Raw genomic sequence first — 22771 nt, 5'->3', positions numbered from 1 at the left:
ATGGCCTTACCCCCCCATCGCCCTTATGACTATGCCATCGACCTGCATCCTGGCACATCCCCTCCCAAGGGGCGTCTGTACTCCCTGTCCACCCCTGAGAGGGAAGCCATGGACACCTATATCAATGACTCTTTAGCTGCAGGCATCATTTGCCCTTCGTCATCTCCTGCCGGGGCGGGGTTTTTCTTTGTGGAGAAGAAAGATAAGACTCTGAGGCCCTGCATTGACTACCGGGAACTCAACGACATGCGTTCGAGCTGCTCCAGGGATCAACCATTTTCACAAAGCTCGAGCTACGCAACGCCTACCATCTGATCCAGATCCGGGAGGGGGATGAGTGGAAAACCGACTTCAACACCCCCACCGGACATTATGAATATTTGGTGATGCCCTTCGGTCTCACCAATGCCCCTGCTGTGTTGCAAGCATTGGTGAATGACGTGCTGAGAGACATGCTAAATCGTCATGTGTTTGTCTACCTGGATGACATTCTGATCTTCTCTAAATCCTATGACGAGCATGTCCACCACGTCCAAACCGTCTTGTAGCGCCTTCTGGAGAACTCCCTCTTCGTGAAGGCAGAGAAGTGTTCCTCCAAGGTCCCCTTCCTCTGGACTCACGCTGCAGAAAGGGCTTTACTGACCCTCAAGTCCCAGTTTACCTCCGCTCCCATTCTCCAGGTACCGGATCCAGATTGTCAGGTTGTGGTGGAAGTGGATGCCTCCGACGTGGGAGTGGGGGCGGTCTTATCTCAATGTTTGGGCACGGATGAAAAAAAAATCCACCCCTGTGCCTTTTTCTCTTGACGCCTGTCACCTGCAGAGAGAAATTATGACATTGGCAACAGGGAGCTGCTGGCCAAGTTGGCCTGGGAGGAGTGGCGACAGTTGCTAGAGGGGACTAAACAACCCTCTTTGGTATGGACTGACCACAAGAACATTGAGTATATCAGAACAGCCAAGAGACTGAATTCTTGCCAGGCAAGTTGGTCTCTGTTTTTCACCCGCTTCCATTTCTCCCTTTCCTACCGTCCCGGTTCCTGCAACTTCAAGCCTGATGCTCTGTCTCGCCAGTTCCAAGGGGAGGAGAATGCTGTCAATGGGTCTGATTCCATCCTCCTGGGCTCCTGCAGGATTGGCACCTTGATCTGGGAGCTTGAGGAAAGGGTGAGGTCTGCCACGAGGGTCAACCTGGACCCAGTGCTTGCCCCCCTAACCGTCTATTCGTTCCCCAAACCCTGAGGTCTAACATTCTCTAGTGGGCCAACGCCTCCACGCTCACCTGTCACCTGGGGAGCCAAAGAACCCGTGATGTCCTCCTTCAGCAGTTCTGGTGGTCTACCCTAGAGGACACAAAGGAGTTTGTAAACGCCTGCCCAGTCTGTAAACAGCACAAGTCATCTCGCCAGGCTCCAGCTGGCTTCCTTCAGACTCTCCCAGTGCCACATCAGCCTTGGTCCCACATATCACTAGATTTCGTCACCGGTCTACCCCCATCTGACGGCAACACGACCATCCTCACTGTGGTAGACCGGTTCAGCAAGAGGGCCCATTTTGTGCCCCTGCCTAAACTCCCCTCAGCCAAAGAGACAGCCAGGTTGGTTCTCCTCCACGTCTTCCAGCTTCATGGTCTCCCTGTCGACGTGGTATCAGATCGAGGACCCCAGTTTGCCTCTGTTTTCTGGAAGGAGTTCTGGGAACAGCTTGGAGCCAAGGTCAGTCTGCCCTCCGGGTTCCACCCCCAGTCCAATGGCCAGACGGAACGTAAAAATCAGGAGATGGAGACGGCGCTTTGCTGCATGATCTCACAGAATCCATCATCCTGGTCCCAACAGCTATTGTGGGTCGAATATGCTCACAACACTCTGACCAGCTCCGCCATGGCCCTTTCTCCATTTCAATGTGGACATGGGTACCAACCTCCACTCTTCCCGGCCTTGGAGAAAGAAGTCTCCTGCCTGCCTGTCCAGGCCTTTATCCGGCGTTGTCACCGCATCTTGCCCAAGCACGGATTTCTCTCCTCTGTTTGGCTGAACGTTATGCCACCTCTGCCAACCGTCGTCGTTCTCAGGCGCCCATATACCAGGTTGGGCAGAAGGTTTGGCTGTCAACCCAATACCTTCCTCTACGGGTTGAATCCAAGAAATTGGCACCAAGGTTCATTGCCCCTTTCACCATCAAGAAGGTCATCAATCCTGTGGCGGTGAGGCTCAAGCTCCCCCAGTCCATGCGCGTTCATCCGACGTTCCACGTCTCTAAGGTCAAACCGGTCTGAGAGAACCCACTGGTCCCTGCTGCCCCACCTCCGCAGTTCATCGACGGGAGTCTCACCTACTGCATCCGTCACCTCATCTGATCCCGATGTCGAGGAAGGGGCATCCAATACCTTGTTGACTGGGAGGGGTATGGGCAGGAAGAGAGATCCTGGGTTCCGGCTCGACACATCCTGGACTCCCGCCTCATCAGGGATTTTCATCAGCAGCACCCTGACCATCCCACTAGGACCTTGGCTACCCCTATAAATACCCGGTGGGAGGCTCCCCCTGCTCCTTTTCCTGAAACCCTGAACGAAGAGGAACCATCCTCGGAAGGGGAAGGAGCAACATCTGACGGCGAGGGTTTCCAGCCATCAATGCTGTGGGTTGCCTCATCTTACAGACTCTAAGCTGTGTTACGCCCCGGCCGTCTGGACTGCTCCTGGGTGCCTGCTCTTCCGCCTGGTATAAGCTACAAGCTGCCTTTAGCCTGTTTTCTCTGCTGCAATAAAGGACATTGCCAACTCTCCCCGTGGTGTACTGCTCTTGGGTTCAATCCCCCCGTTACAATTATATTATATTAAAATTAATTAAAATTAAACTGTCTGTTTCCAATCGCTAATTTCACTTCAGATACATCCCTTGGGACCTCGGGTATCTTCTAAAAAATTACAGGAGTTGTAATTTTGTGGAATTTCAGAATAAAACCCTTTGGAATATTAAGCACTAAAACAATATGTTGCATCAAAAAGTTAATAAAATAAAACTTTCTGTTCTTTTTGTGTATTAACAGACTTTTATTCACATTGAATTTTGTGCTGAGTGCATTTTCAGTGATATAAAATAAGATGTACCCTTATACGTGTCCTTATTTTGACAATTCTTTTCATTACAAAAAGAGGGTGGTTGGGGGTAGTGTAAAACCTCACTATACTTTATCAAATTTGAGATGTGAATTTCTCTATTAAGTCACAGAGTTTAAAAGCATTCTTAATAACACAGTTATCCCAAACGACTAGAGCAGGTGGAGGTGCCTCTTGCGCATGCTCTTGCAGTGGTGCTGCAGCCAGGCTTACTCAAAAGGGATCACTCTCCCAAAACAGACAGACGTTAGATGTCATATGTACAGAACAAACCAGCAAAGTTACATTATATACAAATGTTGCTGACAGAATTTATAAAATGTATGTTGGGAATGTGGATCCAGAGGACACTGAATAACTTCAGGTGTGACCAAGTAGGACTGACCCACACAACCTGAAAGAGTCCACAGAATGGACCAGCACACATACAAGCTAAGGACAGAGGAGAAAAGAGGACAACCATAACTGTCCTGGAGAAAAATAATGTGGATCCAAACGTCAGGATAAAAGGCTAGCATTCTTGAGAGAGAGGTCCCAGATGGCTGAGAGGAGACTTATCAAAGTGCTTTTATTCTGAAATTACACAGTGAAAACTTCTGTAAGTTTTTGAGAAGATACCTGAGGTCCCAATGGATGTATCTGAAGTGGAATTAGCAATTGGAAACCGACAGTTTTATTTTAATTCAATTTTAATATAATATAATATTTTAGTGTACACTTTATTTTGAAAGGCGTTTTATTCTGAAATTATTCAGTAAAAACCTCTGTAAGTTTTTGAGAAGATACCTGAAGTCCCAAGGGATGTATCTGATGTGAAATTAGCGATTGGAAAAATACAGTTTTACTAACGTTAATTTTTAATATAACAATGATACTGTGTACAGATTATTTTCAAAGCGCTTTTAATCTGAAATTCCACAGACGGAGACTTCTGTAAATTTTTGAGAAGATACCTGAGGTCCTAAGGGATATACCTGAAGTGGAATTAGCGATTGGAAACAGAACATTTTATTTTCATAAATTTTTAATATAATATAATCATTTGCTGTACAATTCATTATCAAAGGGCATTTATTCTGAAATTCCACAGTGACAAGTTCCGTGAATATTAAGCAATTGATCTTATTTCTATATTTATTTGTTATAGGCCTGGTTGTGTAACACTTTAGTCTGAAAACTGAAAACCGGATGTGGAAACACAAACCCTTCATGTCAGCTGTCTCTGAGCAGTTTCAATGCTTTTACCATGATTGTCAGAATATTGACGCGCTACAAATTTAACGGCGGCTGGTTTGACTACGATAAAAACAAATGACGGCTCACTCGGCAGCAGTCAGTGCACAAGATCAGGGATAAGTACAATTTTACAATTACGCACAACTTTGTATGTTTATTTTAAACAAAGAAAAGTTTTTGTTTTTTTTCAAATTTTGGCTCCAGGTCAATATGAAGGAGTAAGATGAAGCAATGAGACCATCAAAATATTAACTAAGAGTATCGACATCAGCTTGATATAATCTGCACTGAATACACGCCACGGTCGATTTCCTGTTTCCGCGAGAGTTGAGTGAATGGGGGCATAGGCATCGCACACCTGTCACTTATTAGGAGCGTCACTTGCAGTCAAGCAGTCCTTGACTTTAATAATCACAACAGGTTTTTCCTTTACTGGGATCATAAAGAAAATGTAAGAAAATACATTTATCATATGGCAGCTTCAATATCACGATTATCTTCAGTCGCAGATTAATCAATTTCAAATTTTTCAGGAACCCCTTAGAGTTTACCTTCATCCTTTTCATCCTGGCCCCTCATGTCGTGTCTTGTGGTGAGTAGATCATTGTATCTAACATGTTCCTGATGTTAGATAAATCATAAATGTGTCACCTTTGGAGACTTTTTTCCAGGACGCCGCAACGATATTTCCTTCTCTATATGTTGGATGAGCAAAGACGATGCTCCAGAAAGGTAAACAAACAGTTGTATATCAGTCAATGCGTTAGTGATGTCTGAACCTGACGTGCGTTTTGTGCTTTATAAAGAACCAAACCTTGTTTAGAAAAACGCAGTTTAGTATTTCCCTGCTTATCAGCAAAGCTGTACTAATGGTTAAATGTTCCTGATGCCTTTTTAAGGAATGATCATATTGCACTCTTATATTCGGTATACATTATTTAAAATTAATTTATATTTGTGTGGATATTGTGGGCTGTGTGCAGGACAGTCAGCATATGTCACACAAAACGGCTATACTGTTAAAATGGCCCCTAGGCTACTTGTCCACATACTTTTGACCGTATAATGCAACCTGGACTGGTTGACATGGACACTTAATTGAAGAACTGGATCAACTGGTAAGTTGTTAACTTTTGGAATGATATTATATGAGCCAATGTTTTATTATTTTCCATGCTTGCAGACAAAACGGAAACCTATGGCTGAATGGAACAACACTGAAGTCCATCAGGGGGGAGGGTAAAGTTACCTCCCTGACAATATATCCAGCTGTAGAAAACAAGCTAACACTGATGTATGGAGGCTCCATTCTGGCATGGACTTTAACAATCACTCCAAGTAAGCATGCTAGCGTTTATTTATTTAAATATTTTACCAACTAAGTATATCCAGTAGTGGTGAAATATCATATTAACTGAGTTCCATCTCATTTAAGGTAAAAGGCTCAATAAAATCAAAGGTGTGCCCAAACCCCTGGAGCATCCTACTAATGCCACTAAGGTACATCTGACTTAACGTGCATCAAACTACTGATTTTTATACACAATTTAATCATCCAACTTGCTGTGGTTGCTTTCCCTTGTTCTGTCTTCAGAGCTTTCTGGACTCGTTGAGTCCCACTGAAGTGTTCGCATGTGAAAACGGCACAGTATTCTTCCACCAGGATGAACACTTCTTTCTTGCAGTTGGTGAGAGTATTTGGTTGTGTGGATTTCGTATGTTTAAATTGTATCTAAAACCTTTTCTGTTGGTTTTGGTCAACGGTTAATGCTGTTTTTGCCGTGCAGATTTTGGCCGAGATAAGGTCAAGCGTTAAAACACTAATCCTAACCCTAGTTTAGCATTTTGGGAAATATGAGACGATCAATACACTGTGAGACACATTGACTACACTGAAAACATTTGAGCATACAAAAAGCCAAATTTCAAAAAGCAGCATTAGATTTATGACATTACTTGAATATGTTGATTTTAATTGTGACATGCTGTTTTCTTGCATTCAAGTTCCAACTTAAGGGATTTTTAAAACAAGTTCTCAATAAAGCTCAATCTTCATGATATGAAAAAAAGATGAAGGGAGAGTACGACCTGACCTTCACCTTCTCACAATCCATTATTTCAGCATTATTAAACAGTGGTGAAAAAAATGTTGAACAGAGAAAATGCAGATAACACAAATGACCAATGTAACTGCAGTGGATATTCATGGTTTCCATAGCATGAATCCTGATTGGTTTGGTGAGCGTAGACCTTTAGTTTTGCAATATTGTTTGCCCAAAATGTCAAGATATCTCAATCTAGACCGGCGTTAGGTTTACTTACTTCTCTCAGTATCCTAGTTATGACTTGTCTTTATTGCTGATGGTTATGTTTGGTTTGGTGCACCTCTGCATCCCCAACACTTTGTATAACTGAAACGGCGTTTTCTCTCATCCCAGGCCACACTGTGCGTCTCCCTATCAAGCTGGAGTCCAGGAGCCCCTCTATGTTGCTGGTCTCCTGGGTGGAGAACAGTCTAGCCACCAGCGATAGCCACACTGTGACTCTGTACCGCTCTGAGCCGGACTACTATACCATACTTGGCATGGACTCTACCGTCCACAACCACTACGACTTCACATCTCTGGACTCCTGCAGCCCCTATATGACCTGTGTGGAAATCGCAGGCTCTCACTCCGTCATCTGCCTCTCTGCTATTACTGGTATGACTGATGACTCGCACAGTTCACACAAATGACAAAACACACAATTCGCACATAAATACTTCATGGTGTGTCCATGATTTATCTCCAAGGCACTGCAGTAGAGATTAAGGGCGCACTCACACTTGGTATTCGACTTTGCAAGCCGCGGGGAACAGTCGCATGTACGACCGCCGTCAATGCGACTGGTCGTACATGTGCGATCGTGCCGTGCTGAAGCCCACCTCTATCAACCGGGCCATGGCCGGGAAGCGGCCTGTGCCTAGGCACGGTACGGTTGCACTCACACTGGTCTAACGAACTACACTTTAGCCGTGAATTGTGCTTGGGCATGATACGAATGCCAAGTGTCAGTGTGCCCTAAGTGAATAGCTTGTGGTGCTCAAATCTTGATTTTTTTTTTTTTTTTCGGGTTTGTTTAAACTTAACCTTGATAAACATGTTTCATATATCTACAATTTAGTTTTCACATAGCAGTAAAGTGAACTAGCATATTTCTGCAGAAAGTCTTTGTAGAAAGTAGAAAATAAAACTGGAAAAAGTTTGCATTTTTGTCAAAAGTAATGTCATGTGCACTTATTATTCAGCTAATGGACTAAAAATGTAAAACCACCAGGATGGTTCCCAGGTTAACTAGAGATTGAACTTCCTCTCAGTTTTCCTCTCAGGTTTATTGTCATGTGTCAGTTGTGTCACCAGTTCGATACATGCCAATTTTTTTGAAACTCTTTTTGTGTTTCCACCAGACCCAGACATTCCCAAGGACTTTGATGTGACTTCATGGAACAGCAGCAGCATATCGTTGACCTGGGACTGCCCCGAGAACCTCAAGTACTCTCTCTTCCTATTGACCACCTTCTACCTCAATGGCACGGACCACATCACAGAGGAAGTGCGCCTCTGGCTCACGGAGGACAGCTTTGTGTTCACCTTGTCTGACCTGCAGCCCTGCAGCAGGATTAAGTTCGGCCTTCAGACCGTCTGCCAGTCAGGGATGGAGTCCCGCTACAGCAAGATGGTCCCGAATGATGGAAATTCTGGTGAGTCCTGTACAGGTTGAGACTAAATGAACCATCTCTGTATTTAGAAATGATATTTATTATATACGAATGTAGTGGGTTGATATTGAATGTGAATATCTTGCAGTCACAGACTGACTCATATATTTGCAGTGCCTAAAAAGAGCTACAGTTACTGTGTCAGTGGAGGTGTGGTCAGTTCGAGACAAGAAATAACACATTCCTTTTTCTACAAATTAAAATTAGAACATGCTTAGCAGTAAAATGCATGTTCAGACATGCATGGTTTTGTTGATGGTCTTATTGAGGCTAATGTTGGCTTATCCAATTTACCCAATTTCCTGCATGGATCAATAAAGTATTTTTCTGATTCTTTATTGGTTGATATCCTTAAAATGCCCTCATTTGCTTAATCCTAGGATAGTGTATTTTATTCACACAAATGTGCGAAATCACCCCCATTTATTTTCAACATTTAATTAGAGTATTAGACCCAATATAAGAAATTGTGGTTCTTGCAACAATAATAAATGTTTAAACTGTACCATGTAGACACGAGAAACGTATGAAAACATTCTATCTGAAAGGATTTAACTTGCGTTTCCAATAAAACCCCCAAATGTGGTTTTGTTTTCATTTTGTTTATGTAGGGCTCCTACTGATGTTGTTTTATGAATTAGCTGGACAACAGTATTTATTAGTTCAGAGGAAAATACAATCTTAAAATAAACCAGCCTTCAAGATGACAGGATAACAGATCTTTGCATTTTGAAATTTCCACATTATGATTGTGGCGAGTCCTTCAGGAAAGACTACAGTGCTGAACAGATTCTGTCTCTACCCCTCAGTCCACTCCAGAATCTGGGCCTTGCGTCAGACATCGTTTGGCCCCGACAACTACACCATGAGGTGGGAGGTGAAGAACACCTCGTCCATCTCCAAGTTCAGAGTTTACCACGATGGGGAGCTGCACGGCACAACGCTCATGACTAACTACACCATTGGGGGGCTGTTGTCATGTCAACAGTACCCAGCCATGGTGGAGGCACTGTGTGGAGACGATGTTCTCATGAGTGCCAAGACTGTCACAGCACACACAGGTAATGTAGGAAGTGATGACAAGACAGGACATACCTGTCGAGGCATGGTCTTGGTAATGCAGGAAGCACAAAAAGACAGTTCAATCACATATGTGTCTTCACTGTTTAGAGAAAGCTGAGAGATGAGAGAATATGTCAGGTCTACCCTGACTGCTGAGGAGAGAGATGAGGGATTTTATTCAGGGATGGTTTTCTACAGCCAGCAGCACCTTCACTTTGCTCTGTGAAGCTGTTCTTCAACACAACGGTGCTTTGAGCAGAACGCTCTGTGCTTGTCTGTCCCATGCTGATGTTGAGCAGGCCGGCCCGGACTGGCCATCGGGAGCACCGGGAAGTTTCCCGGTGGCCTTGCCCGCTGGCCTGAGTTAAAAGAAAAAAGAGTAAATCTTGTGAACGCACCGCCGCGGAGTGCAGGTCCGCCCCACACCGGGTAATGGGGCCCGAGGCGGGCGGCAGCCAGAAAAGAAAAAGCGAGCGGCGGGCGCAATCTGTCTACACGGAGTATGGATAATGATAATGATATAGCACTCATCTGTAACCATGATTGCTCGAAATGGCCCAGTATGTCTACATTTTACTCTTTGGCGTACCGTTAATTTTTCTTGCATACCAGGACTTCCAGCAAGATGCCGGTACAAGATGCAGCTCTCCCCTTTCTCCCTCTGTCTCTCTGCCCTGCACGTACACACGCGAATAAGTGAAGTGAGGAGGAGGACGAGGGGGATGTGTTTATTCAAAGTTCGTTTAAAGCTCGATACAGAACCCTGAACGGCTTAACCGGAGAATCAGCTGTTGTCGCCGTTGTCATATACGCGCTGTTGTTTTGATTGACAGCGTGTTTTACGTTGCTGCTCCACAGCGCTGATCAGCTGTTTATTTAAATCAATACTCAACGTATCATGTTCAAACTCAACACTGCACTTTATTGGACCCTAAACAACACACACAACAAGATGAACGGATCTTGAGATATGACTGACTGACAGTCTGAAATTAACTTAATTTCTTTGAAGAACACAAAACATGATATTGAAAATTAAAGGAAAATCATAATACAGACAGAATTATGCAAATAGTTCTGTTTACAATAGAAGCTACTTTTCCCTCTTATGTAACAATAGAGGTTGTAAGGATATTAAGTGTTTTAGATTTAATTCTACAGCACACAATTGTTTACTAGTACAGTATAAATATATAACTTCCTAAATTTATGTCAAAGTTCACCAGATTGATGGATTTAACTTTGAAATGTACAAAATTTTGTTCTAGGGAGCATGCCCCCAGACCCCCGACAGGGTCTGACGTCCACCCACATTAGTCTCTTACAATCCTTGGGGAAACACTTATGGACTGTTAGCTTGAACAAAATTACACATTTCACTGAATTTTAACATTGTTGGATAGATATGTCATCTAATTTCTTTCTTTTTACTTTATTTACATGTGTTAGGGATTGAGGTATGGAGGACATAATCTGCCAGAATAAAATATAAAAAGGGCCCCCACTTAAAAAGTGGGCTGGCTGGGGCTATATTTCCCGAACTGAATGATTGTCCCAGTCCGGCCCTGGTATTAGGTATTAGCTTATGTTTACCATGTCCATGTATTTTTTAAAGATGTGACGAGCTCTAACACGCTGACACAGAGCCCCAATACACACACACACACACACACACACACACACACACACACACACACACACACACACACACACACACACACACACACACACACACACACACACACACACACACACACACACACACACACACACACACACACACACACACTTTCACCGTCAGCACCACAGAAGGTAAAACTCGCCGACACAGCGCACAACGGCACCAACACAGAGCGTGCACACGGGCACACAAGCACACACTTTCACCGTCAGCACCACAGAAGGTAAAACTCGCCGACACAGCGCACAACGGCACCAACACAGAGCGTGCACACGGGCACACAAGCACACACAATCATCGCCAGCAACACATTGCCTCAAACTACACTAAAATCCCCAAATTGACACGCCATTACAGTGTGAGTACACGCCATAGATTTACACGCGAGTTAGATAGAACTTCTAAATGATTCACCAGATGCCTTAGCTTCTAAATGTCATTACAACGGGGGCCCTCATGCTTTGCGCTCACTGACCCCTCTACATGTCAGTGGCCTTCTGGAAGGTGTAAGGCGATGTTTTTTACCCGCCCACCACAATAGCAAAATACGATTGGCAGATTTACCCGTCACTTACTAAATGAAAACACTAGGTCCAAACTTCTGTCCCAATCGTGAAGTCTTTACCAATGAGTGAGCAAGCTGTTACCTCTTTTCTGCCAAGAGACAACAACTACATCTGATTGGATAACTCTAATTTCAAGATTTTAGGTCACTAATACTGTCATTTCTGAAGCAAACTTGATTTAAAATCAACCAAAAAATTTTAATTAAAAGAGATAATTATTATTAATTAGAACATGCTAGAGACAAAGTGGTTCCTTATGTTCAAACTGTAGTGCAGTGTAAGGAAAGTGTAGCTGTAGTTATTTTCACAATCAATGTTTAAAGTACCAAGAAGGACATTGGGTCTTCTCCAGTTTCCAGCACCTGAGCTTCTGATTAGAGGTAATCCAGAACAGTCCAATAATATGGCAAATAGGGCTGGGCAATAAAACGATAAAGATAATTATCACTAAATAACTTTTTAGATAAATAACGTGTCTTGTATTTCTCCATAGAAATATAAGACACGGTCGATGTTGACTTTTATATTAATATAATTCAACCCTTGAAAGTTGAGTATTCTCGACAGCCGATATTTCTCTTTTAGTTTTTTCAGGAAACAACAGTGAGTTAAAGTCGTCATTTAAATTGACTTTTCTGTAATCTGTGTGTCTGTATGTATCCAGGACCTCAAGGTGTATCTGAGCTCAGGTACCGCTCAAACGACTCCACTGCCCAGTGGACTCCCAGTACCTCACAACAGTCAGCTCTGGCCTTTCTGTACGAGCTGTCCTCGGAGAATGGCACCGCCATCCAGAGCAGCCGTGTGACAGACACAGAGCTGCGCCTCCCAGGGCTAGACGAAGGGAAGACCTACATCCTTGACGTGTGGGAGGAATGTGACGGAGAGTGGGCGTCTGAACCTTCTCAGCTGTGTTTTGCGGGAGCTAATTCATCTTTAGGGTTCATTATGAGGGCCGGTGGGCCCGCTCATGACCTAGGTCAGTCTGAGGTTACATTAGTCCAACAAGACTTCTGTGGTGTTTTTATTTTGGGAGTCACTAATTTCATCCATAGAGACATCAAGACAATCCACTGAAACATCAAGGGGTAAACATCAGCCGAGAAAGCGAAATAATAATGCAAGAAAGCTGGAATTCAAAGAAAAAAAAAGAAATAATAGCCAAAAGCGCATTTGGAGGGTTCAAACCCTTTGCCATTGGTCCCCCCTTCATGGGTGAGAGGTCTCTAGTGAATTTTGTCATGATAGGCAATAGACATCTTGAGTTATTAGTATATATGCTATAGGCCAAGCCCACTTTAACAAATCAAAGGGCCTAAAATTTTGATCAATACTTGCCCCCAGAGCATGAACAACAATTTTGGTGAAATTCCGTTCAGTGCTTAATGAGATACACCTATGTGGCATTTGTGGTGCCCCTATAGGTTAGTAACAAATTTATTTAAATAGAACTGTAGCTAATCACAACTGTAAGTCATGTACCAAGATTTGTGATGATTTGACAAACTGTTAATGACTTAGAGCCAATATTCCTTCTAAGCCCCGCCCCAACATTTTGGCTATGTTTTTTGACCAATCTTGCGCATTTATAAATTATATTAGTTAAGGCTGCATACCAAATTTGGTGTTGATTAGGAAAAAATTCAAAAGTTCTATTTATATTTATTTTTATATTTATATGATGTTTTTCAGATTTCGCTATTCAGTGCAAAAATGTCACCTGACACATTAGTGATTCAAGAAGATTTTTGTAGAACACATCGAATCTCACTTGTGTGGCAAATTTTAAGTCAATCGGAGTCACTGTGTGAGGAATGTGGTCTTTCCAAAATGTAATATTTTTTTTAACATTTTTAGTTATTGCACAAAGTTTAGTAGTCTTGGCTTATTCCAGCTAACAGGAATTTGAGGTAAACAAGAACAATAATGATTTCTATGGACCAACACAAAAACAATAGGGTTCTACCACTGTCGGAGTTTGAGCCCTAATTATCCTTTCTCCAACGTAGCCTTTTATCTGGTCACGATATACATGATCCACTTTTTTTTTTTTTTTCATTTCATCGTTACTGTAGAGCTGCAGTTCGATTTTTCCAGCATGGGTCTCACAATGGTTGTGCCATGGTCACTGCCGGAGGATTTGCAGGATGAACCAAGAACCAAAATGGGGAAGATTTTCAAAGATAAGGTGAGAGAATGTTCACTGTTTACATCCGTGATCACAGACTGCAGATCTATTTTTCTTCCTTTTGTTTTATTATATTGCTGAGTTTTGTATAATGTTGTTGAGATACAGAATTATCTTAAAATTGAAATATTTTTATTATTTATTGTCAACATCAAGTTTGATTTTGTTGACACATTGAGTGGAAAAGTATTTAACTTTTATTTACAGAGTCGATCATGGCAACCAATAGACAGAGTTCAAATCTCAAATTGAAAGATTTACACCAAACCAAAGAATGTTATAAAGAAGGACGACATGACTACTCCCTGAAAGTGAAGCCAAATCACATCTGGTGGCTGGCTACATATAGCACATAAACCACGCCACCTCCATATTAGCAGATTGGACATTGTCCAAATTGGAAAACAAAACGAATTAACAAAGATATATTCATTCATTTTAGGTAGTGTGACACGTCATGATTTGAGTTTTATTTGATCTGAGACTGGCTTGTGATTGGTCGGGTGTGTGTATCAATACCACAGCTCCACTACACAATCACTACTGTGCCAAGTGACTTCAAATTATGTCACCAGAGCAAGATAGTGGTGCACGTCCAAGATGATTGTACGCGTCATCCACCTTTATAAGATTAAAAAAAAATTAAAATAAATTTTCTAAATATCCATACAAAACATAAATGACACAAATATTAAAGGTTACATATAATGCAAAAATCCCTTTTTCAGTGTTTGTGCAAAAATGTGTGTATTTGTGGAGCCTGCCAGCCGACAAACTGTCTTTTTTTTGTGAGCTGGCTATACACAACTGGTTCAGATTTTTTCTCCAACTGTGACATCACAGTTGGACTCTTTTGGGGTAACCCTGCTTTCAATCTGAGAATTTCCACTTCTCTGGTGAAGGGGCGTGACATTTCCAACACTTTTTGAAATTTGTTGACCAATCACAACACACTGGGCCAGCTGACCAATCAGAGCAGACTGGGGTTTATCGGGAGGAGGGCCTAAAAGAAATCCAGGCGTTCTAGCCAGAGGGTGAAAAGTGGAGCTGCAGGAATGGGCAGTATGAGAACACTGATGACTTTTCTGAACATTAGAGAATGTAAACACATACGCCTCCTCCGTTCTGAACTGTATCAACTCCGACATCAACATTGTCACCACCCTCAAACTGATTACCACATTCCTTAATCAGAAGCCATGGATGAACAGAGAGGTCCGACTCCTGCTGAAGGCATGTGACGTCACCTTCAGATCAGGTGATGCTCGGGCCTATAGCTCATCCAGGGCTAACCTGAAGAGGGGCATCAAAAAGGCCAAGCACAGCTAGTAGCTAAGGATCGAGGAGCACTTCGAGAAAAACTCTGACCCATGACGCATGTGGCAAGGCATCCAGGCCACCACAGACTACAAACTCACTAACACCACCCCCCCATCCAGCGACGCCTCCCTCCTTGATGAGCTTTACCACTTCGATGGTCGCTTTGATAGGGACAACATGGAGGTGGCCATCAAAGCTGTGCTCCCTTAAGACCACCAGCCCCTCACACTCTCCCCCACCGATGTGTGTGCGGCAATGAACAGTACTAATGCACGGAAGGCTGCCAGTCCTGATGGCATCCCCGGACGCGTACTTGGGGGCCTGTGCTGGACAGTTGACTGAGGTTTGGATTGATATATTCAACTTGTCTCTAGCCCAGGCAGCTTTGTTTTAAAACCACCTCCATCGTGCCAGTGCCAAAGCACTCGAATGCAGCGAGCCCTAATGACTTCTGCCCAGTTGCACTCACCCCCATCATCACAAAGTGCTTCGAGAGGCTGGTCCTGGCTCACCTCAAAACCTGTTTTCCACCCACTCTACCCCTTCCAATTCGCCTACCGCCAGAACAGGAGTATGGAGGATGTCATCTCCACGGCACAACACTCCGCCCTCTCCCACCTTGACAACAGTAACACCTATGTGAGAATGCTGTTCATCGACTTCAGTTCACCCTGAACACCGGCGTCGCACAGGGCTGACCCCTCTCCTTTACTCCCTATTCACCTACGACTGCACACCTGTATATGGTTCAAACACAATTATTTAGTTTTCAGATGACACAACATTGATTGGTCTCATCAGCAACAACGATGAGTCTACAGGGAGGAGGTCCAGCACCTAACAACGTGGTGCGCTGACAACAACCTGGTTCTCAACACCAAGAAGACCAGAGAGCTCATTGTGGACTACAGAAAAGTCTAAAGGTGGCACACACTCCCCCATCCGTATCAACGGGACGGAGGTTGAGCGTGTCACCAGCTTCAAGTTTCAGGTAGTTACAATTCAGAGGACCTCCCTTGGACCCTCAACACCTCTACCCTGATCAAGAAGGCTCACCAACGCCTCTTTTTCCTGAGGAGATTAAAGAAGGTCCATCTGTCTCCTCAGATTCTGGTAAACTTCTAACGCTGCAGCATCGAGAGCATCCTTACCAACTGTGTCACAGTATGGTGTGGAAACTGCTCTGTTTCTGACCAGAAAGCACTGCAGAGGGTGGTGAAAACTGCCCAACGCATTACCGGTACCTCACTCCCCTGTTTTCCCTGCGGCTGTCACCCTACTGAACTCTACACTTCGATGATAACCAACCAACCAACAATACCTCCCACTCCTTCCCCCAGTGACTTTATTTTTATTCAATTTCTTCAAAAACCCCTTCATATTAGCAACTAAATAAGTTGTTCTTCTTAAATAAGATAACTAATTAATACATTTCAGCCCAGCAATTCTCCTTAAATTAGTTCACCACTTTGAGACATTATACCTTTGTGTGTCTGTGCCTCTCAGCTGCAGGAGCTGTTGAAAGATTTCGATCAGCCGGCCCGCGTTGAGCTGGCCACCTTTGAACTTGCGGAGGACCCAGACAAAACAGAGATTCTGTTTATGTCTTTTGATGCTTCCAAAACTGAAGAAGACGTGCCTCTTCCTGTGGAAGACCAGCTGGATTACATTCGCTACATGAATGCAACTTACATCACAGTTACAGATGGGGTCATTCATTGGAATGGTAGGTGATGGTGAAAACACATCCACTTTTGTGAATTGCCCTTGTCAGTCTTACATTTACATTAACACATCTTCTGATTTGACTGTTTCGTTAGGTCATGATATGTGTGCTTCCTTCAAACACACTGTGTGTCCCCGCAATTCTCTGTGCATCAACACCCTGGGCTCATTCACTTGTGTTTGCCAACATGGACACTATGATGTGAGCCTCGTCATCGAGCCTCGGTTGGCTTCAAATCCGATCTGCAATGGTATAGTGGCACCGTCTTTTACTCTATTTATAGATTTGTATCTAATAAATACATAATTTTGTATTGAGAAAAACATTAAGTAAATGGTAAATGGACTATTTTTGTATAGCACTTTTCTAGTCCTACCAACCACCCCAAACACTTTACAGTATAAGTCACAGTCACCCATACATCGCTCCTATACACAGTGCTTTGTCTATAACATTCATACACTGTTGCTATAGCTGTCGGGGGTAATTCAGGGATAAGTGTTTTGCCCAAGGACACTTCGGCATGCAGAAGTGGGGATTGAACCCCCATCCTTCTGGTTAGTGGACGATCTCTACTCCTGAGCCACAGCAGCCCTATTATTATTTATCATGTCCTTTCCATATCACAAAACAGGCTTGGTCATCTTGAATTTCAAATACAGTAAATTTCCAACAAGAGGAAGTGCACGTTATGGTGCTACTACAAAGTGGCTTCAACATTTAGTTTACATTTTTTTTCCCACTTTAATATCAGCACATACGTAGAATAATGGCATGCAGATCACTACTAGTGCAGTAATGGTTTCTGCAACAGGTGTTATCATGGCAAACCACGACTCCCCTTGTTTTCAAACAGAAAAAGGGCTTTTCAGCCAGTGTCTGGAAAAACTGATGACTGGAGGAATAGCAAAATCCTACCTGACTTCTTACATTGGGGGAAAGATCGATGTGATGCTGAATGATGGGCGATGCACTGTGGATGAGAGTGAGATGTTCTATTACTTCCGCACCTCACGGAAATCGTCTGAATGTGGAACAGGGAGGAGGGTGAGTGACTATGCTTCGCTAAAGATTATATAAAGTCAACGCATTTGATGGACACAGTCTGTGCAGGGATGTGAGGGGTAGATAAAGTACTATAGTAACTATATGTGTCCTGATGGAATAAGGACACAAAATATTAAAATAGAAGCATCAATATACTGATTTAGAGCACCACCTTATTCACATAACAGCAGCAAATGAGTGAGTCATTCTGAGAAAGTTAGACTCCACCAATATGCATATGTGATTTTATTGCAATCAGGAATGAAAAGAAAATCAGTCTGTAACCCACTAGAGACAAATTGTCAAATCTTCTTTTCCATTGTTTGGAAAAAATACAAATAGATCACAATGTAAATCACAGGAGTCACTGGCTACTAATGTTACATACACCAATGACTTACAAATAGTTCGCCCTGATCCAGTGTGATGTGGTATGTTGTACTTTTTTTTTTGTATTTCATTTGTACAAATTTGTTAATGTACTGAAGACTACAACCCATGTCACACACGGCAAAGAGATTCTACAACAATAGCAGCTCAAGGCTGTGGTTTGGCACAGCAGTGTTTTGAGCTATATGCTAATATCTAAATGCTAACAAGCCCACAATGAAAACGCAAACGTGTGTTTAGCAGGCCTAATGTTAACCATGTTTACTATCTTAATTTACTTACAATGTTAGCATGCTAAGATTTGCTCATTTCATCTTAAGCACAAAGTACAGGTTAATTCAATTAAATTAGATTCATTATGTTTAATATTTATTATGTTTTGTAATATTGTGAGGTGTGTAGTCTGAGTGGTGACAGTTAGGGGTAGTTGTGTAGTAACTGGTTGTGATCCTCTGTGTGAGAGCTGCTTCAGTTTAGCATCTTTCCTCTTCAGCTCAGTGATCTTCTGCTCCAGCTTCTCCTGAAGCTTTTTGACTCAACTCACAGTTTTCTGCTTGGATCTGATCTGCTGCTTCAGTGATCTGATCAGCTCTGAGACCTTCTCACTGTCCTCCACTGCTTTATCAGAAGAGCCATTGAACGCCTCCAGCTCCTGTTGAAGCAGCTTCACATCTTCCTGTCTGTCGTAGAGTCTCTGCTGGATTTGTTGTTGACTCAGCTCGAGCTCTCTCTGCCTCTCAGTCCTTTCTGCTGCAGCTGTGACTGTGTCGTAGCCTTTAGGTTCCTCTACAGAGCAGAGATAACATATACACTGCTGATCAGTGCGGCAGTACATCTTCATCACCTCATCATGAGGATGATCCTTAGAGACTACTGTGTTGCTTCCCCTTTAGTAGCATAGAATATTGTACATTTTGTTGCAGTCACTTCAGCCAACAGGGTTCAGTGCCGCAGCTATCTTACTATTGTGTGTGTGCATGTGTGTGTGTGCGTGCGTGCGTGTGGTTTTTTTTTTAGGTGAACAAAACCCATATCGAATACCAAAACACTTTGACTGTGACCTTAACCAAAGAGCACACAATCAGCCGGCGGGATCTAAAAGTTGTCTGGAAGTGCGTCTATCCTCGGAATTACGTTCGTAATGCTCTAGTTGGCATGGATATGGAGTGGTGAGACAAATCTTTTTATATAGTCTAGTGCTTAAACGCTATTTACTAGAATTCAAATAATTTTTTTCCAGTACATCAGAACCAGATATTTCATTTGAGGAGTATCATGTGAGCATGTAGCATTAGGACAGGTATAATTTTTACCATTTACGCAAATCATTTTGTTGTAGGCTCTCTTCCTACTCCCTTGTGGAGTTCAACTCATCCCTGCAGCTGTCCCTGACCATGTCCCTATACAGTGATGTGTCATACTCGAACAGCTACACAGACATCATATCTCTGGAACTTGAAGACATACTGTTCTTCCAGGTGGCCCTGCAGACCAACAACACTTATGCTTCAGACGTGCTACTGCAGGTGGAGTTGTGCTGGGCCACTGAGAGCACAGACCCACAGGATACTGTCCAGGGTGTTTTTCTTCAGGATGGGTATTCTTGAAATGTGACTGGCTCATTAGTTCAGTGTGAAGACAGTTTTAACATTGTCAGTGCTCGATGCAATTGCATTTTAACTTTGCTTGCTTTTTCAATTGCAAGGTGGTGACCAAAAGTTTAAGTAAAAGTTCTTGCCTTGCCAAGTGTTTTATATTTTTACTGTCTTACTTGCTTTGAGTGAGAGTGATAATGAATGTTATCCTCTTTGCCCCAGCTGTTCTGTCGACGACACGTTCCACTGGCTCTCCGTCAACGGCCTGGAACAGACAAGCAGATTTTCTCTTCAGATGTTCACCATGCCCAAAGGGTTGCACCTCTATATTCACTGCCTGGCCAATGTATGTGGACCTGATAAAGACTGTACAAAGGTAAAGTGTTGGTTCAAGGTTGAGATACATTCATGTAGGGCGACTGTGGCTCAGGAAGAAGGGGTTGTTCTTCCAACAACCCGAAGGTCCACCAACTCGATCCCACCTCCTGCCAGTACACATGCCGTTGTGTCCTTGGGCAAGACACTTAACCCTAACTTGCCTCTGACGGCTCTTCCGACAGTGCATGAATGAGTATGAATGTGACAGAAAAATGCGTGGTAAATAGCAGCACTGTATGAATGTGTGTGAATGGGTGTGACTTTCCTTTAAAGCGCTTTGAGTGGTCTATATGACTAGAAAAGCGCTATATAAATACAGTCCATTTACCATTCAGCCATAATTTGCAATTGAATCATCATTATGTCCATCTGACATTAACATGTGGCATATAACATCTGGGTCATGGACTGCATGCTAACATCCGGGAATTATCTGAAAGTCTACATGACATGCAAGCATTTTGGACGTCCGTTGCCGCTACTCTCTCTCAACAGTTCTGCACTCCACTGCACACACTGGCTCCAAATCAAGTCACCAGCACAAGATTGCTGGTGTACCATGGGAGGAAATGGAGACGCATTGTCCATCTTTATGTACAGTCACTGATCTGGGTACAATTTACCTGGATAATGACATCCAATCCTCATATCTGCTATTAATTATCTTTGTCAATATCTTTATTCTGCTCAGATGTGATCAGATCTCACTAAACCACCACCTCTAGATGTGGTCTGAACAATCTGAAAGCATTTCAAGAACAAATGTGCATATACACCTACATTAACATGCATCCTTATTCAGATAGCATTGTTCCACCTTGAATCCAGCGGCAGAGGTAGTCCCAGAGCAGAAGGACATCTTTGTTAAAGGGGTAGCTCGAATTACAGGACAGGAAATGCACTGTTGTGTTACACATCACAACTGTGGTTCCAAAAGGCCGGCAATCAATTTAAAATCACACTCGGGGTTCGACCACAGGCCAGCTTGTTTGGTTCAGTGTTAAAGAGCAAAGATGGCATTTCAAGGGGTTTTTCTTAATGGTTATGTAGTAGCATCTCTATATAAAAGCATCTTTTATTTTATCAATCCCAACAAATTTGTCAAAGATTTATTGTGATTACATTTTTTTGTCAATCTTTTTATTCAAAGATGAAAAAACGTAATTGGTTGATTTCATTTTATTCATTTATTCTGAGAAATTATCATTTTAATTGGTTCTATAAGAGTTGTTTTCCTTCAGAAAATGTGGTGATTTAACCAGTGAAGTTGTGGGATTGTTGGCTAAACATTTTTTGCTTAAAAGAAGACAAACATTGCACTGCCTCAATTCTGACTGGTTATATGATAATTTATGTGATCCTGTGTGGTTGAGTCAAAGTTTTAATATCCCATTGCTCCCTACTGATTTATACTGTCCTTAATTACTTACTTACCTTTTCTCATTTATGCTGTTGCAGATTTGCAGCAGCCAACCGCGCACCAAGAGGTCGGTGATCCAGATGCACAGGAAGCAGAGACATGCTGCTGTAGTGTCTGCTGGACCTCTGGTGGTCAACAAGAAAGTGAGGGCAGGAGTCCAACCATCTTACTGTGAGTCTGTTTCAACATTTCTAAATCATAGAATGTGTACACAATTTTTCTTTTATTGTTTACTCTTTATTTGGTTATTTCCATCGCTTTTCTTCTTTTTTCACATTTTCATCATTGTATGTTTCTATCAGTTGGTTTCAATAATGGTATTTTTGCTTATTCCAAGACAACATTTCTTGATGCAGACTGTTTGTTTTTGTATCCCTATGTAATGTTATCATTGTCATTAGGTTTAAATCCTAATAAAAATATCCTGATAAAACCCCCAAATAGCTCTCATAAAGTTTGGTTTGAACTTTGAGGTTTTTCATTATCATAATTTCTAAGGAACTGTTCACTGCCAGATATACAGTATCTGTGCACTCTGAATACAGAGTTATTAAATTCTCCATCTCTGTTACAGGGATCGAGCACATGACAATGATCTCCATTGTGGCTGGATCAGTGGGCTTTTTGGGCATAACTGTACTTTCATTGAGTGTAATGAAGGCAATCATGACTTACTATGAACAGCTACAGCTGCAATAAAGTGCTTCAAACATCATCTTTGTGTGCGTCATAACCATGAGTATTAATTTCATGGAGAATTTTTGTTGTTGTTGTTCGTTCTTCTTTTAGAATTATCAATCATTAGGATGAAATGTATAAGTAGTGGTTAAGGACTATTTCATAAGAATAGTTAGGACTAGACCATGAAGTTATGAAATACTGGTTAAATTTTTTCATAACATCTCAATTTTTCCACTTGTTACTTACATTTACAAAGTGACTCAGAGTTTCTGAAATGTACTTTCATTTCAGTTGTTAATTATTTTACTTATTCAGCATTTTAACACGGCCATTCTATCTACAATGGAAATTAAACACTGTCGCAGAAGTTTATATAATTGTGTTGCATCTGCATGTTGCTTTATTTTCATCTTGTGTCCATGTTTTTGAAAGAAGTATCAGCTTTCTTATACATGTTATTACAACTTTGTAACATCTCACAAATGTTGCCATTGTGGGACTTGCATTCGTTGTAAAAATCTAAATGTAACTCGAAGGAGTGATATATTTATCTTTTTTAACATAGAAATTTGTATCAGGTACATTACAGATGACTCGTATAGCT

General features: G+C 42.4%; 1 protein-coding gene across 3 annotated transcripts; it reads left to right on the top strand.

The window, feature by feature from the left end:
* Nucleotides 1-4318: 4318 nt before the first annotated feature.
* On the top strand, nt 4319-22197 carry LOC118286514. 3 transcript variants are annotated; one of them, XR_004785401.2, is made up of 19 exons: nt 4319-4804; nt 4887-4945; nt 5025-5085; nt 5537-5691; nt 5789-5853; nt 5948-6041; nt 6792-7055; nt 7802-8095; nt 8923-9174; nt 12087-12401; nt 13498-13610; nt 16437-16656; nt 16751-16906; nt 17513-17703; nt 19111-19262; nt 19433-19671; nt 19911-20064; nt 21525-21657; nt 22061-22197. XR_004785401.2 is itself a non-coding variant. In XM_035611011.2 (19 exons), coding segments are annotated over exons 1-19 (3063 nt in total). In that variant the 5' UTR covers nt 4319-4802; the 3' UTR covers nt 22186-22194. The 3 variants fall into 3 exon arrangements, 2 of the variants coding, with proteins under 2 accessions (XP_035466904.1, XP_035466913.1); XM_035611011.2 differs by having other exon boundaries at nt 19433-19690; nt 22061-22194; XM_035611020.2 differs by lacking the exons at nt 21525-21657; nt 22061-22197 and having other exon boundaries at nt 19433-19703; nt 19911-20052.
* The last annotated feature ends 574 nt before the right edge of the window (nt 22198-22771 follow it).

This window comes from Scophthalmus maximus, chromosome 12, assembly GCF_022379125.1.
Source record: "Scophthalmus maximus strain ysfricsl-2021 chromosome 12, ASM2237912v1, whole genome shotgun sequence".
Lineage (NCBI taxonomy): Eukaryota > Metazoa > Chordata > Actinopteri > Pleuronectiformes > Scophthalmidae > Scophthalmus > Scophthalmus maximus.
Note: the sequence above shows the minus strand (reverse complement) of the source record. Positions and strands in the feature narration are given on the sequence as shown.